This window comes from Chelonia mydas, chromosome 5 (genome assembly GCF_015237465.2).
Source record: "Chelonia mydas isolate rCheMyd1 chromosome 5, rCheMyd1.pri.v2, whole genome shotgun sequence".
Lineage (NCBI taxonomy): Eukaryota > Metazoa > Chordata > Testudines > Cheloniidae > Chelonia > Chelonia mydas.
Genome location: NC_051245.2, coordinates 117,361,237 through 117,378,759, shown reverse-complemented (window position 1 = coordinate 117,378,759; position 17,523 = coordinate 117,361,237). Strand labels below are relative to the sequence as shown.

The 17,523-nt window shown below is 42.9% G+C and overlaps 1 protein-coding gene across 1 annotated transcript in view; it reads right to left on the bottom strand.

The window, feature by feature from the left end:
• SVEP1 (sushi, von Willebrand factor type A, EGF and pentraxin domain containing 1) overlaps positions 1–17,523 on the bottom strand; it is a 171,614-nt gene that overhangs the window by 21,003 nt on the left and 133,088 nt on the right. Inside the window, exons 40-46 of the mRNA XM_037902114.2 lie at positions 16,591–16,746; positions 12,252–12,315; positions 9,057–9,230; positions 7,968–8,141; positions 5,334–5,507; positions 3,929–4,105; positions 3,171–3,341 (exon numbers count right to left, since the gene is read on the bottom strand). Of these exons, the coding sequence (XP_037758042.1) occupies positions 3,171–3,341; positions 3,929–4,105; positions 5,334–5,507; positions 7,968–8,141; positions 9,057–9,230; positions 12,252–12,315; positions 16,591–16,746 (1,090 nt within the window). The remainder of the gene's footprint in view (positions 1–3,170; positions 3,342–3,928; positions 4,106–5,333; positions 5,508–7,967; positions 8,142–9,056; positions 9,231–12,251; positions 12,316–16,590; positions 16,747–17,523) is intronic.

The window sequence follows — 17,523 nt, the reverse complement described above, 5'->3', positions numbered from 1 at the left end:
ACTGTTCTTCCCTCTGATGCAGGAGCGCTTGGGTAACCCACACACCTTCTGGGTGTGGTGTTCTCTCCCATCTGGTGGCACTGAGACCATTTAAAGAGAGAGATAAAATGAGTCTGCTCAACAGCCAGTTGGCTTTTAGCTCATCCGGTAGAGGCTCATGCACTGAGCTCCAGAGGCTCGATCCCACCCGCTGACAACCAGGGTCTGTCAGCGTTACACTTGTGCCTTGGGCCCTGCACTGTTTGTGACTGTCAGTGGATGTGCCTCCAGCCTTTTTCTTTTAACAAATAAACCTCTAAATAGCATAGCACCAGTTGTTCTGATGTATTGCTTGCTGCTCTGTATCCAGCTACAGAATCGGAGACAGGCTGAACTGGGCTTGCTAACTGTCAACATAAAGGGCCTGATTCAGGTCTCCGTTATAGTCGTGCCCATCAGGATTAGTTCCACTGAAGTAAGAGGAGTCAAACTGGTGTATAAACTGGGGGAACTGAGATCATAATCAACGCCATAATTTTGAAATGGCAGGAGGTAGTGCCCTGCCCACTGTGGCCCTATGCTTTTGGATATGTCTGCCCCTGGGCTTTCTGCTATACTTCATCTCTGGCATTAAGAAAGTGCAGCAGAACCTTTCTTTATATCTTATTTTTAATGGTTTAGTTTACTGCTGTTTTTGTGTTTTGTGGGTGTTTTCCTCTCCTTTCTGCTCCAGATTTTTGGTTATTTGGCTGTTTTGGCTGAGTTGTTAATTTTGTAATACAGTCTTTGAGAATGTGGCACTCCAAACCAAAATGAATAGTATTTCTAATGCCTAGTACATCACGGCTGTCTGGAGGTGTGCTTCACCGATATACAGGATACATGCATAAGATAAACAACGTATCCCCGAATTGCAGACTACCTTGTGGAGAGCTGGATGCATGCAAGTTAGTAGGGCAGAAACAACAGCTGGGAACCATCCGGCGGCAGAAGAAGAGCTATAGAAGTCCGGCTTGGAGAAGAGCAGCCTGTCACATCTGGGAAGCTCAGCCCTTGGGCTGATGGAGGAGAAGCTACATTTTCAACATGTGACATACTAGTTGTTCCTGCAACTAAAAAACTGCATGCACAGATATGTACCTACACCTGCTAAACACACAGATGCCCAGATAAACAACTGCCTGTACTTGCAACGACCAGTCTGGGGTGCACAGGTGAGAGTTTGTGGACATGCATATTTTTCAGGAGCAATTTTGGTGCAGAGATGTGAAAAATTATCATTCGAGATTCTACAGGAATTCCATCCAGCAAAGACTTGTTACAACCAAAATAGCACGCATTGCCAAACCACATCATAATTTGTACTGCTATGTCATGCTGTAGTAGTTTATATACACTTAGTGCTAGACATAAATACATACACACACAAGCACAGTGATTGCCAATAAAGTATCAACATTTGCTAATAGCCACAATGCACTTATTTCCTATTCTAAATAAAGGGAAGAACCGTGACATCTCACGTACCACTTTGTAGTAATTGCTGGTAAAAGCTAGCTTTTCAATGGTGACATACTTTTTAATGTATATATGTTTATATTGTATACACATCTATCTCTCTCTCTCTCTCATACACACACACACACACTCTCTGACAAGATAGCTCTGAGACCCTGTTTATCTTCAAGATCACTTCTCCTGCCATTTAGGGACAGGTTTAAAAATAGAGAGGGAGCAAGAAACAGACACACACAGACTCTAGGTCTACATGCAAAATAGGTGAGTTTGTGCACCCATGTATGTATGATTAATCACTGCAGTTGTTGTGCAAATGGGTGCATAGGTGTTTAAATACTAACTTTCATATGTGCTACAATTAGGATATATTTTCATGCAAATGCAGCTATGTAAATACATGCCCATTTGTCAATCAAATCTTGGGGATTTTAGAAAAATATCGATCTAGTCCTTACAGTGCTGTACTTAAACTGGCTAACACAGATGCTGTGATGCTTCCCCAGCGTGTATGACTTTAGTACAGCTGCATCAGTTTATCTCTGCACATCTTACTGCAGACAGTTGTTTTCAGCAACACACAGAAGCTAAACAACGACAGAATAAGCACCAGTTGTATCAGCCACCTGCCTTTCCTGTCGTGCTCCGTCTTAACAGTAAAAAGCTAAATTTCTTTAAGCATACGAATGTAACAGGCTGGTAGTATTTGTTTAGCGGGTGTTGTTCTGCCTGGGAAAGGATTAAGTGTATTCTGTAGATTCATAACGGTAGGAAACTTGTTCCCCCTGCTGATTACAACTGATGTGTGAATGACTCTCTGGAGAGAGGGGATCTAGGGCAGGAGTTCTCACAATACATTTTTTGGTGGTCTCAGAGTGCGGCTACCAACTCTTGCTGGTGGCCGCGCTGACATTTTTTTCCTAAAATACTTACTTAACTTTAGGAAAAACAAATAAATATGCCCATATACATGTCCAAATCATTGTAATTTATTTATGTAGGATTTTTTCAGACTCAGTAATAAAAATAATGTACTGTTGTCTCTATTCTTTAGTGGACCTAAACAGAATAGAAACATAAATCAGGTGCTTTGCATGTTCTTATCTTTTTGTTGTTATTTCTTTTGCTTTTTTTGGTTGCTTTTAAAAAAAATTGCTAGCTAGTAAGTCTGCTGCTGTGAAAAGTGATATTTGTATGTTTGTTAATAACACTTTTCACAGCAGACTTACTCAGCCCCGGCAAGCCCTGGGATAAATGAAGCCCTGGATGGGGAGGTGGGCAGGGAAGCGGTGGGATCCAGGAATGATGGTGGGGGTGATGAGCCTGGGACCAGAGCCTGGAAACAGAGCCTGCTACCCCGATCACAGGAGGCTGTGGCTGCAAGAAAAGCCCCTGGTGGCCACATTTGAGAAACGCTGATCTAGGGTATGAGACATGTAGCCTTTGAAAGAGGAACCCTAGAAGCAGCCAAGGTTAGGGAGAAGGTTTAAGCTAGTCTTTATTTATTTGTTTGTTTGGATATTTGTTTATTTTAAAGCAGAAAGGGCGTGAGTTTGTACTTTATGTGCTATGGGTTAAATTGTGGCTACAGTGAAGTCATATGGGAATTTCTCCTTGTGTGTTTGTACAGCAGGTTAGGAAAAGCACCAGCGCAGAGTTAAGAAAATGACTCTGACCTTTGCAGGCAGGTGGTTTTGTCCAGGTTCCATTTTCTAAACACACACTTCTCAGCGACCCCTCCAGCACGTACCCGCTGTAGCACGAGTAGGTGATCATGTCTCCATACTGATAAAATGTACCACGGGCCAAGGCGTTTTCGATGTGAGCAGGGGGCCCACAAGAAATCTCTAAAGAAAAAGAAGAAGCCACCATGGGCTGATAAGCTGCAGCATCTGGGAACTCATTGACAATACAGTACATAAGGTCCCTGTCTGTTTAGGGGGCGAGCCCGCAGGATGCTGAGCACTGCCAAGAAGAGTGTGAGGAGCAAAGCTCTGCGGAGAGAGCCTTCTGCATGGTGAAAAGAAACGCACACAGTGTCCAGCAATGAAGAGAGACCTCTGCACTAGCACCAAGTTTAACATTGGTGAGAAGGGGGAAACTGGGCATGATGGGGACAGAGAAAGGGGGTGACCAGGAGATAGGGCTTAATTGTAGCAGACACAACATTGTGCATAGCAAATCAAAGAATGAATGTGCATAACGTGCATGGCAGCCATTTCCAGGACATTCCCCACACTCCTCTGCAACTGCCAGCCAGGGGCAATGGCGTACGTATTGGTGCTTAAAAGTTGTAAGTAGAAGAGAGTGACATTAGGCCTTGTTGTTAGGGCTGCCCACCAACAAAGAAATATGCTGGAGGGGTATAAGAACACGGTGCATCTCCCAGCCATCTTCTCACAACGTCCGCCATGAATTCAGTTTGTACACTTACTTTCACATTTAGCTCTTGCTGGCGTCCAAGTCTCGTCAGGGTTACAGGTCATTGCAGCTTGTCCTTTAAGTTGATAGCCCTCCCTGCACTTGATTGATACTTTCTGGCCAACATAAAATTCTGTCTCAGACAGGCGGGCATTCTCTGGGATTATGAAAGGCACAGGACAAGGATTTGCTGTTCAAGCGGGGGGGAGGGGAGAAAAAATATTTGTAAAGCATGTCTGCAAACTCTCTCCTCTTTTCATCATCAAATTGCAAAACCAGCAGAAGGAATGGACTGATTGATCCCAAGTTTAATCTTTAAACAGGTGTAAAGTTGTGAGGCTTGGGGTCACGAAATAAAGATAATGGGCCTGATTCTCATTTATACTAATGTTACTTTACACCACGTTCTGGGGATGAAAACCTGGCTCCGCTGAAACCAATGGCAAAACTCCCATTGCCTTCAGTGGGTTCAGGATTTCACCCTGGCCGCAGAAGCGGGCATTGAAGAGGATGTCAATGTAATTTACATTGCTTTAAGATCCCCTTGCACTGCTAGAGCAATGTGAAGAGGTTTTAGTGTAAACGAGAAGCAGAGCCTTTGGGTTCAGTCGGATTTACAGTGGCTTAGCGGCTCCGGAACAGGGTAAAGAAGCGGCAGAGGGCCAGGAAATCTGTCCCTAAGGGTGTGTACCATGAAGACTATTAATATTCAACAGTTTACAGGTCACCTATTGTTCCTGCACACTGTAATTTTGTGCTAAACCCTCCTGGCCTTCCTCATGGGAGCATTTCCATTGATTTAAATAGGACGGGTTGCATGACAAATGTGACGAGGATACAGCACGATGTGTACACCAGCAGAGGGGATGCTTCTTCTATGAAGCTAGAGACACACTGGTCTCTTGTTTAAAAAAAAAAAAGAGATGATCCACCTAGTGCAATGCAAGACAGATCTAAGATCAGTTACAGCCAAATAAGATTAAATTGGGGGTAGAGGGGCAGATTTAAATCCTTTTAAAGCCCTTTTCCAATAAAGTCACCTGCTACAGAACAGTTTAGTCTCTCATTTTCACAAGCATTTGTAGGCGGATGTTGTTATTTTTAATGTGCCTCAGTACTATTCAGTTCTTTCCCATGCACATAGGTGTCTCCCAGAACCTGCAGAATAGCGGAAGATTAAATTTCGCTATGCAAGGGAAGTTTCACTTAAGTTACAGAATTTCACTAAGTGAGGAAAAACTGGGATATGCAAATATATTTGATTTTGAACTTGACCAATTCTGCTCAGTCACACCAGTATAAAGCTGGGTTGGCTCCATCAAAGCAATTGGATTTACTCTCAATTAACAATGGTTTAAACAAAGAGCAGGACGTGTCCTTTAATGCTTAAAAAGCTTCCTTATTGACCAAACACTCACGTTTGCACAGCGGTATCGGGTGACTCCAGCTGCCAGTTCCTGTGCACTCTGCTATGGGCTCCCCTTCCAAGCTGTATCCTCTGTCACAGTAATACGCGGCTCGGCTGCCAACCGTGTTATTTTCATACAGAGCCTTCCCATTCGCCAAGGAAACCAGAGCTTTGCATCTGGTCTCTGCAAGGAAGTGAAGTCATTAATTTAAACAATATTAAGCCCATACCTTATTCTTTGATTATCGTGATGCGGTGTTTATAATAGCAACCGGAGAACAATAAAACCTAGTAAGCGGTAACAGAAAAATGGGTAGCTGGGTTGGTGGCTGAACTCCTCCTAGTGATGGAGAAAGGGCGAACGTCCAGGCATGTTTTTAACAAGATCGCAGAGAGTTTAACAATGTTGGCCCTGGGGCTTTGGACTGAGGGGATTGAGCTTCAGTGGTTCCTTCCTTTCCACTTAGACAGATCCCAGAGCGTACTGTTCTGCCTCTGCAACAGCGGGTACTTGTCAGATCGGATACTGGACTAGAGGCATCACCGGCCTGATGGGGTGTGACCATTCCTGGCTTCCAGACGGCACACAGCCAGTGGGAGAAGCTGTCAGATGATCTGGGCTGCGCTGCCATCACTACTCAAATGACAGGCAGCCGCATGTCTCACCTTCCATTTGATTCAGATGGTGCAGCTTTCCTGCTACCCAAGAGTCTAGATGAGCTGGAGGCCCGGACAAGAGAAAGTTGATGGGACCTTAAGCCACGTAAGACAGAGGTGATGCCAGCTGACAGGCAGGAGAGAGCATCTCGAGCCGGTGGTAGGGTTCATGTGGATACAGTAATATCTGCTCCGTTACTGAGGGGCTATGCCCACCCTTTGTCAAGGAGGTTTGCAATTTTGGGGTGGTTCCGGGCCTTTGATTGTTCTTGCACCTTGTTCATCTGCATCTGGCTAGATGCCTGTGATCTTTTCTTTCTGATGTGGGTCATCCAGATCCCAGGCCAAATTATCACAGTATGCTCCGCAAGTCACTACCCTTGAGACCTGTGTGATGGATGGTTGCTAATGCAGCATCTGAATATCTTTTCCACCTGCCAATGAGCTGAAGGTCCTACCTCCTGTGCCTCTGGATGACCTGCCTGCAGCGGGGCTGTGAAGTGATCTCTCGGCCCTGCCCCTTCACACGGAAGGGAGTCACTGGCATGCCCTGAAGGCTTACCCTCCAGGTCCTGCTGTTTCACTGGCTCTGGGGAGGGCAGTCCCACACCGGTCTGAGTGGCAGACCATCAGCCTTGGCAGCCAAGTGAAACTCGCAGACCTGTTGGTGGCACTGACCCCTGGGGATTGTGCCGTTGGATTTGGAAAGGCATCAAGGAGGTCAGTTAGCAAGCTGCCCTGGCTGCCTGGCTGCACTGCTGACACCTCCCTCTCTCATCTCCTCTGCCCTGTGTACACCAGCTGGCCTCTCTGTTCTTCTCCGCACCCAAGTATTCCTGGTGCAGCTGTGAAGGGGTCAGATCCTCCCTAAATCTGTGTGAGAGGCTGGATGTAGAGAAACTGGAATTTCCACTTCACAGGCGGGGAGGGTGAATGAGAATGCCAGCAGCAAATAATGAGGGTAAAGGCGGCTGTAGGGTGCTAGGGTCCAGTGCAGAGGACAAAGGGTATCTGTGTCAGGGGCAGGAACTGTATGAAAAGAAGTGTCGGGGCAGGAACTGAGCTCAAGGGTGCGCCTGTGCGTGTGTCATGAGAAGGCACTAAGGACACAAAGGGGCCAGAAAACACAGAGGGGCTTTTCCAAGGAAAAGAGGAGTGTGGAAAGGGGAAAGTTTATATTTAAAGTTTAATGCACATTATAAAGTTTATAATGTACTTTTGTTTGATCTACTCCCATGTACGCTGATTTTGGCCAGCGTCATCTGAGGGGAAAAAACTATATGTCCATACATATTTGGGATCTTGTCAATTACTTGTTCTGCTTTTTTGTTTACAGCTCTGCCTCCTGGTTATAAACACAAACAATTCATGTTTATAATTTATTCTGGTTTGGGGCAGGAATAACAGGACATATTTAAGCAGTCTTTGAATTGAGTAATTTGCAGAAAGGTGGTGTGTGTAAGCTAAATTTGTTGTGACAATTATTTTTAAGTTCTTACTGCATGGTACCAACCTGACTAAAATAATAAAAAATAATTAATAAATAAACAAATAAATTAATAATAATTAAAAATGGCTCTTCAAATGGATTTTCTGAGCCACTGGGAGAAAAGTCATTTATTCTCATCGTCCATAGTCTTTGGTAAAATGGTGAGTGCCCTTAGCTGTCATTGATGTTTATAAAGCTATCATGGTATCTTGCAGATTCAGACCCTAAAGGAAAATCCTTCCTGTCTGATAAGCCTTCTGGTCTTAATAGCAACTCTCCACTCTAGGAACCATTTCCTGTAATACTTTTAGCTGATTGGGTACCAGTTACATAGTAATATAAAAAGAACTACTGCACCTCATTGTTCCATGGAAGAACATTTCCAGAAAGAGGTTTGATTCTCTGGCTGTAGGATATACATACTGGTATGCCAACAAGAACGATAATGATTGCTTTTCCTATATCAATACATATTGGGGCATACAACTTAACAGTTACCTTCACATGATGGGAAGGGTTTACTCCAGGTCCCATTGGCAAGACATGTGATATTCTGGGGCCCAACGAGATGGTATCCAAAATTGCATACATAGGTAACGTTACTTCTGTAAGCACTTCCTGAGGCCATGGACACTGCATTTTCTATAGAGGGATGTGGCTCGCAAGTTATCCCTAGAAGAGAAGTCTCTGAGTTTATCATCTTTACAGTATTTATACAAAGCTGTTTGTTTTTATTTCTTCTCTTTTGTACACTGTATCATACCCTACTTCATAAAATGAATTAAAGGAGGACAAAGGGGAGGAAACGGAGGCTGCAAAAGCAAGATATAAAGAAACGTGACTATGTCTCAGAGGGACAGAATCACAGACAGGTGGGGCAGCATTAGAGGACAGGCACTCACTCATTTTGTACAGTGGTGAAGTGGAAAGGGGACCTAAAAGTTAGCACACATCGCAGCAGCACAATGTGGAGGTAGAGGAGTAAAAAGTGAGAGAGAAAGGCTGGACAGAATTCCTTCCAAGAGGCTATAATGCCCCTAGAATACATTTATGAAATGCACAAAGCAATTACATCTACTTTGTCCCCCACCCCAAAATAAGTCACACCTCACTGCTCTGACAGCAAAACCACCAGACTGCAGTGATTTGAGTTCCACACCCTCAAACAACCCAGCTGGGTCAGCACTGGCACCCTTACGACAAATCACTGCAGTGTGATATTCAAGACCCATATTCCATGATACAATAAAATGCAGACATTACAGGCCAAGCTTTCCCGTCATTTACCCCAGGGCAACCACAAGTCATGCCATTTCCATATGCAACTGGGTGGAGAATTTGCTGCAGCATCTTTCAGACCAAAGCCTCCATCACAGTCAAAGAGGAAATGCAAACTATAACTCCTCATTTAGGCTTTGTCTGCAATGGCATTTTCCCTGATATTTCCCACCAATGCACTCCTGCTGGTGCAGCTCCCCTGGTGGTAGCACTGGGGGAGCGCTTGTGTAAACCACCAATGGCTTTTTACCCCTAGGTGGTCTAGCCCTGCTCTAGAATGGCACTCATCTCGCTCTGATCTGTACTTACGCATGCACGAAGGGGCTGAGGGACTCCACCGTCTGTTAACATGACAGATTCTTCGGCTGGGTCCCTGTAGTTCAAAGCCTTGATTACAGCTGTAGAGAACTTCATCCCCAAAGAGGAACTCCTCCCCATGAACGGATCCATTCTCTATCGATTCTGGTGGTCCACAGGAGATCCCTATACCACAAAATATGCTGTTTTAATCAGATGCCTTTACAAACTGCCTGTCTCAGCCACAAGCCCTTCTCAATCTTCTCCTGAGAGTCCCCAGCAGAGCAATTAGAATGGAGGAAATGTAATTTTCATATATGCAGTATGTATGCAAATATTCCCAGATTATTCCATTCACTGGCAAAGACATCCTATAACAGCTAGCCCAGAATGCTGTCTGGGGCTTGCCAGGTACCCCTAAAAACAAATCTGATGTAGGTTGGCTTTAGCTGAAGGCATTAGAAAATCTCTTTATAGCCGCATGAATGATGTTAAACTTGAAAAGGAAAACAAAAAGCAAAATTAAGATTCAGGGTAAGTGTCTCAGGGTTGGTTTACACTTAAAAGTTATGTCAGCATAGCTACCTCAGTCAGGGATGTGAAAAAACCCACACCTTTGACTAATACAGCTATGCCAACAAAACCCCCAGTGTTGACACAGCTATGCGGACAGAAGAGTTGATGTAGCTAACTCTGCTTGGGAGGTGGTGTTCCTTCACTACCAGACAAACTCCTTCGGTTGGTGTATGCTGTATCTACAACAGGTAGCTACTAGGACTGTCAAACGATTACAAAAAATAATTGTGAGAGATTAAAAAATAGTCACCGTTAATCACAGTTTTATCGCACTGTTAAACAATAACAGACTGCCATTTATTGAAATATTTTTGGATGTTTTCTACATTTTCAAATATATTGATTTCAATTACAATACAGAATACGAAGTGCACAGTGCTCACTTTATATTATTATTTTTGATTACAAATATTTGCACTGTAAAAAAGATAAACAAAAGAAATAGTATTTTTCCATTCACCTCATAAAACTTTATCGTGAAAGTGCAACTTACAAACATAGATTTTTTTATAACTGTTTTATTTTTGAGTGCAATGTAAAATTTTAGAGCCTACAAGTCCACTCAGTCCTACTTCTTGTTCAGTCAATCACTAAGACAAACAAGTTTGTTCACATTTATGGGAGATAAAACTGCCTGCTTCTTCTTTACAATGTCACCTGAAAGTGAGAACAGGCATTCTCATGGCACCTTTGTAGCTGGCATTGCAAGGTATTTACATGCCAGATATGCTAAACATTTGTATGCCCCTTCATGCTTTGACCATCATTTCAGAGCCCATGCTTCCATGCTGAAGACGGGTTCTACTCGATAACAATCGGAGCACTGCAGACTGAAGCATGTTCATTTTCATCATCTCAGTCATGTCATCACCAGAAGGTTGATTTTCTTTTTTGGTGGTTCGGGTTCTGTAGTTTCCACGTTGGAGTGTTGCTCTTTTAAGACTGCTGACAGCATGTTCCACACCTCATCCCTCTCAGATTTTGGAAGGCACTTCAGATTCTTAAACCTTGGGTCGAGTGCTGTAGCTATCTTTAGAAATCTCACACTGGTACCTTCTCTGTGTTTTGTCAACTCTGCAGTGAAAGCGTTCTTAAAACAACAACATGTGCTGTACCATCATCTGAGACTGCTATAACATGAACTATATGACTATGGAGTAGGAGACATACAATTCTCCTCCAAGGAGTTCAGTCACAAATTTAATTAACACATTTTTTTTTTTTAAACAAGCGTTATCAATGTGGAAGCATGTCCTCCAGAATGGTGGTCAAAGCATGAAGGGACAAACGAATGGTTAACATATCTGTCATGTAAATACCTTGCAATGCCAGCTATAACAGTGCCATGCGAACATCTGTTCTCACTTTCAGGTGACAATGTAAATAAGAAAGGGACAGCATTATCTCTTGTAAATGTAAACAAACTTGTTTGTCTTAGCGATTCACTGAACAAGGACTGAGTGGAATTGTAGGCACTAAAGTTTTACATTGTTTTGGTTTTGAGTGAAGTTATGTAAAAAAAATCATTCTACATTTGTAAGTTGCACTTTCTCGATAAAGACTTAGCACTCCAGTACTTGTATGAGGTGAAATAAAAAATACTATTTATTTTGTTTATCTTTTTTACAGTGCAAATATTTGTAATCAAAAATAATAATATAAAGCGAGCAGTGTACATTTTGTATGCTGTGTTGTAACTGAAATCAATATATTTGAAAATGTAAAAAAAATCCAAAAATATTTATAATAAATTTAAACTGGTATTCTATTATTGTTTAACAGTGTGATTAAAAGTGGGATTAATCACGACTAATTTTTTTAATCTAGTTAATTTGTTTTGCGTTAATCGCTTGAGTTAACTGCGACTAATTGATAGCCCTAGTAGCTAACTACAATAGCTATGCCGACACAGGCTCAGTAATGTAGACATAACCTTTGTAAATGAAAGACATTCAGGGCCTAATTTTCACACCGCTGAGCACCCACAATTCCCATTGACTTCATGTGACGCCATGAGGTCAGCAACTGTCCTGAATGTTGCCTTAAATTGTAAAAGTGTTTACATTTGGGGCGTGCCCTTAAAATTGAACAGTTTCTGGTTACATTAACCCAAGCTTTATCCAAGCACACTGGTCTTCCTATCTGGCCCTGGACTGGTCTCACGGTTAAATAATAGGAGTACTTGTGGCACCTTAGAGACTAACCAATTTATTTGAGCATGAGCTTTCGTGAGCTACAACTCACTTCATCGGTTAAATAATAGCTACCCAAAGCTTCACTCAGTTAAACTGCAGAGAGGAAGTGTCAAAATATAACAACCAGGTCCCATTAACCAAACAAACCCTTTAAGGCGTCTCAAGTTGGGAACCCAAAAATTAAGGCACCAAAAATCACTGGACACCTTTTGAAAAGCTTTGTCCAGAAGTGCTGTTTTCTTGGAGAAAGCAACCACCTTATCTTCAGACGATAGCAATTTTGCAAGGAGATGTGTCATAATAGTCGCATTAAAGTTTTATGTGCGTTGTAACAGTTTAAGTAACAGACAAAGCAAACTGAACATTAATACTTATCTGCCACATAAAAATATTCCCAAGCCACACTAGACATACAACACATTAATTCAGAACTCACTTCTGCACACTGGTGCGGCTCCACTCCATAGTTTGTTTCCTTGGCAGATACGTTCTGCATCACCCTATCACACAAAAGGAAAAGGATCATGAAACAGCATAAAATCATTAGGATTATGTCATTACTGCACTGCAGGAGAAGAGAATCAAAGCTGCTCTCATTTTTTCAGGTTTCAGAGTAGCAGCCATGTTAGTCTGTATTCGTAAAAAGAAAAGGAGGACTTGTGGCACCTTAGAAACCAACACATTTATTTGAGCCTAAGCTTTCGTGAGCTACAGCTCACTTCATCGGATGCATTCAGTGGAAAATACAGTGGGGAGATTTATATACATAGAGAACATGAAACAATGGGTGTTACCATACACACTGTAACGAGAGTGATCACTTAAGGTGAGCTATTACCAGCAGGAGAGCGGGGGGGAGGAGGGGAGGAAGTGAAACCTTTTGTAGTGATAATCAAGGTGGGCCATTTTCAGCAGTTGACACGAACGTCTGAGGAACAGTGGGGGGTGGAAGAGGGGGGGAATAAACATGGGGAAATAGTTTTACTTTGTATAATGACCCATCCACTCCCAGTCTTTATTCAAGCCTAAGTTAATTGTATCCAGTTTGCAAATTAATTCCAATTCAGCAGTCTCTCGTTGGAGTCTGTTTTTGAAGTTTTTTTGTTGAAGAATTGCAACTTTTAGGTCTGTAATCGAGTGACCAAAGAGATTGAAGTGTTCTCCGACTGGTTTTTGAATGTTATAATTCTTGATGTCTGATTTGTGTCCATTTATTCTTTTACGTAGAGACTGTCCAGTTTGACCAATGTACATGGCAGAGGGGCATTGCTGGCACATGATGGCATATATCACATTGGTAGATGTGCAGGTGAACGAGCCTCTGATAGTGTGGCTGATGTGATTAGGCCCTATGATGGTGTCCCCTGAATAGACATGTGGTCTATTTTTTCATGACCAGTCTTGACTCCTTTATTCTGCTATCCCTGTACATGTTCCCTCCTCTAGAAATCTGTGTACCGAGGGAGAGCAGAATGCTTTAAAATCTTCGTGCCTTGCTGCGACCCCTTGACTGCTCTACGCTTGCACTAGTTTGTCACTGTCCTCAATGGGAAGAAATGGGGAAAAACAAATGTGCCAAAACCCATGACATTCTCAGTCCTGGAGAGAGGAATTCAGAAGATCAGCTGATGTTGCATCACTAGCACCACCAACCATGAACTGGGTGGGAATGCAGGATTTAGGGTGGGATCCAATATAGCTCCCACAGAAAGACGCAGGTGAAATCCAAAGAGCGGAGCATCCCGTGCACGTTCCGGGGTTCAGACCTTGGTAGATGAGAAGGGGCAGAAAGCACTTAGATTCCTGGGTTTCTTACGTCTAATAATTACAAAATAATTACAAAATACTACTTAGCACTTTAAAGCACTTTTCATCTTCAAAGCACTTTACAAATGTTCACTAATTAACTCTCACAAGACCCCTTAGAGCCAGGTCAGAATCTCCACTGTACGGATGGGGGAAACAGAGGCAGAGGATAAGTGTCTTTCTCAAATCCGTAGAGTGAGTCAATGTCAAAGACAGGATCAGGATTTAGTGTCTGATGTCTCCCAGACATGTACTGTGAGCAGTGGATAGTGTCCTGCTCTGTAGAGGTTATTTATGGTGAAAGAAACAAAACAGGAGAGTAAAATTGCCAGGTTGGTGGGCCTGAGTCTCTGCTCACATACACCTCATTTTATATCTGTGCTACTCTATTGACTCCAGTGGACTTTCTCATGGTTTACATCCGTGCAGCTGTGGTGAGAATCTGTGCCACAGTGTAGTCATTGCACCGGCTTCTCTCCCATTTTCACTCATTTTTGTGTAAATCAGGAGTAACTCCACTGAAGTTGATGGAACCACATTGGTGTAAAATCAGAGTGTCTGAGGGGAAAATCAGACCCTGTGAGTTCAGTCAGTCACTAGAAATTGGGGCATACTCTACTCAGTTATACCAGCGTAAATTGGGAGTGACTACAGTGGAATCAATGGAACTAATCCAGATTTGCACTTGTAACTGAGAGCAGACTTTGGCCCACACAGCTCTGGTTAAGGTCTTTAATAAAAAAGCACCGACCGAGATTGTATCTGTAATTGTTTATAAGCATTCCAACAGTGTTTATCGCCGTAGCAGCATTCCACAAACACTGACATAGTTAGCCAGCCAGCACCCTGTGAAGCAGGGAAATGGTGTCCCCATTTTGCAGCGGAGGAAAGTGAAGAACAGAGAGGTCAAATGACTTGCCCATGGCTACACAGGAAGTCAGTGGGAGAGCTAAAGTGAGAATCTAGATCTCTTGATTCCCAGGCCTGTGGTCTTTGTGCTCTAAACACAGGGCTGGGAATCCAAGACCATTCTGCATTCTCCTTGCCAGCAGTGTCTCCCCTGTTTCCAAGAAGGTTTAGATGGGTCCTCACTCCAATACTCATTTTATGATGTAGGAAAAATGGCCTAACTTACTCCTTTCAAAAGCAGGTGGGCAGAGGTGAGCTCTGCAATTAAATAATACTGTACTTCTATCCCATCCCACTCACGTGTTCTAGGCTATGTCACTTGTCCTCTTGCCTACATCCTGTAGTACACTCTAATAGTTACGAGCACTTTTTCAGGACATGGCAATTAAACAGTCTCTTTGGTCACAGGACATTAGGTCCAACCTCTAGGTTTGGGTTTTATTTCTTTCATAAGTTATGTCCATATGAACAGCCCCTATTACCAAGGGCAGGTGTTTACTTTAAAGTATGCTTGTAGTTAGGGCATCATGCCACGGCAGAGCATTTCAGAGGAGTGTAGGGGACTTCTGTTTTAACAGCAGGGAGGCAAGACTGACACTAGGGGGTGTCGGTGGAATAATTCCGAGGAGCAGTACTATTTTTCATTTGGAAGAATTTTACAGTGGGTTTCTTCTGTCTCTGTCAGAGAGGTAGCCTCTGTCTTAAAATCAGTCCATTGCTGCAGTTTGATCCAACTACCACCATAAAATATGCCTTCAGTATTTACACGTTGTTATTGTAGGGTTCCATTTTTTGCTAGCCTCACAATATCTTGAACAGATTTACAAGAGCATCCTTGTCTATCTTCTCCAAATCAATGAGACTACTCACATCCTTAACGTAAAGCAGGTGTGTAAATATTTGGCTGGGTCAGGACCAGAATATTCAGCACCTTGCAGGATTGAGCCCTAGCAAGCTGACTTAAATATTGTATTATTTTCATCATTATTATTTGTATTGCAGTAAAGCCTAGGACCAGGACCCCTCTGTGCTAGGCGCTGTACAAACACAGAACGACGACGAAAAGGTCACTGCCTCACAAAGTTCACAATCTAAGTATTTTCTGTTTCAGAACTGCTCCCTACCTTACCATCGCTGTTCCTCACGTTACCATCACAACACCTGCCAGGCTCAGTGCAGGATTGGGCAAGGTTAAAAGGCCACTTTTCATAATTTATGGAAGAATCAGAAGGAGGTAAGTTTTCTAACTTGTGATAGGTTAAGACTTGCAATTATCTTTTCAGTAACTGTTACTTTGTTAAGACAGAATGGGCGAATTATAAAAGCACAGGACAGAGCCAGAAGCATTGGACTCTGTGCCCTACCCTGCCCCGCCCCAAAGTAAATCCGAGCAAGCTGCTGCAACCACTTTGTCTTAGTTTCCTTATCTGTAAAACTGAGATACTATTCATCTCCATCGAGGAGCAGCTGAGGCTGAGATCACTAATGTTTGTGAAGTGCTTTGAGATAGTCAGGTGGAAGGTGCACGAAGGGAGCTGTGGAGTCATAGCAGGAGTGCTGAACTGAGCTGGGATTGAGGAATCTGAGAAATAAGTCTATGCTTTCATTCAGTAGATCCAAGGGTGAGAAAATAACTCTCCATTCTGGTTTCTCTTTGCAACACCTTAATAGAATCCACCGATTAATAAAAAGCTGCATTTGCTGAGGGCCAAAACAAACTTGTCTTCTTACAACTCCCTCCCCTCCCTCCACCCACTTCTTGCATATGAATCGCTGACCAGTATTTTATATTTGTCTGAATTGTAACCTGCTCAAGAAAGGGTAGTGGTCTTTTGAAGTGTTTTGTAAAGCCCCGTCCATATGTGCACCATTCTATAGGCAACAGCACCAACAACAAGAGAAAGGCATAAATGTTCAGCAGAAGTTAAGAAAATAATCAGTAAGGAACAGCCATAATACATTCTACTAAACAAAGCGGATAAGCAAGAATAATAAAGATGATAATAGAAGGGTTAAACTTAATAGTATTGGTACATATACTGTGGATTCAGTTGATTTACCTGTAATTCATAGCCAGCATTGCATTGATAAAGAATCGCATCCTTATAGCTGTAACTAGCACCAACCACAGTTCCATGTTCTGGGGTTTCTGGTTTCCCACAAGACACAGGAACACAGATATCATCAGAAAATGATGGCGCCCAGCTGCCATTGTGCTAAAAAGCAAGAGAAAAAATATCTGTAGGGCTTGTTAGCAAATGTAAAAATAATGAAAAGAATTTATCATTTTATACGAGAAATAACTAATAAATGAGAAAATCAGAAAACATATGGGAGAGAGATCTACCAGTACAGAGACGGGCAATAACTCTCATTTATTATTATTTGCACTAATGTAACGTTCAGAGGCCCCAACCTAAACTGGGGACCCATTGTGCTTGGCACTGCACGCTCACATAGAGGTGCTTACAGAGAAAGGGCAGAAGGGGAAACAAGCTCAGCGAGGTGTGAAGGGAATTGCTCAAAGTCGCACAGCAGGTCTGTGACCGAACCAGGAATGGAACCCAGCTCTTTAGACTCCCAATCCAATGCGCTACCCGCTAGACAACAATGCTGCCTCTCCAATGTACCAATCAACAGCTTCAGCTATGCATCTGAATGCCCAAAGAACTGGTCAGCAAACAGAGGGGAGTAGAATTGTTTTTTTCACCCGTTTACAGTTTTATGTTACGTTTTTGTCTGTTGTGGGATGGAAAGCAGGAGCGAATGGACCCTGCAAACTGACTCAACAGAAATACAAAAAATAGCACAAGCAGGGAGAGTTTATAAATTCTTCCAGTTTTAACTCTGGAAGGCCCTGAACTCACACATGCCTGTAGGCATGCTGAACTTGGCTCACATGAGTAGTCTCCCTGACTCTAATGGAACTACTCCCAAGCCTGAAGTTAAACAGATGGGCAGATACTTGCAGGACTGAGGCCTGAGTTGTTATT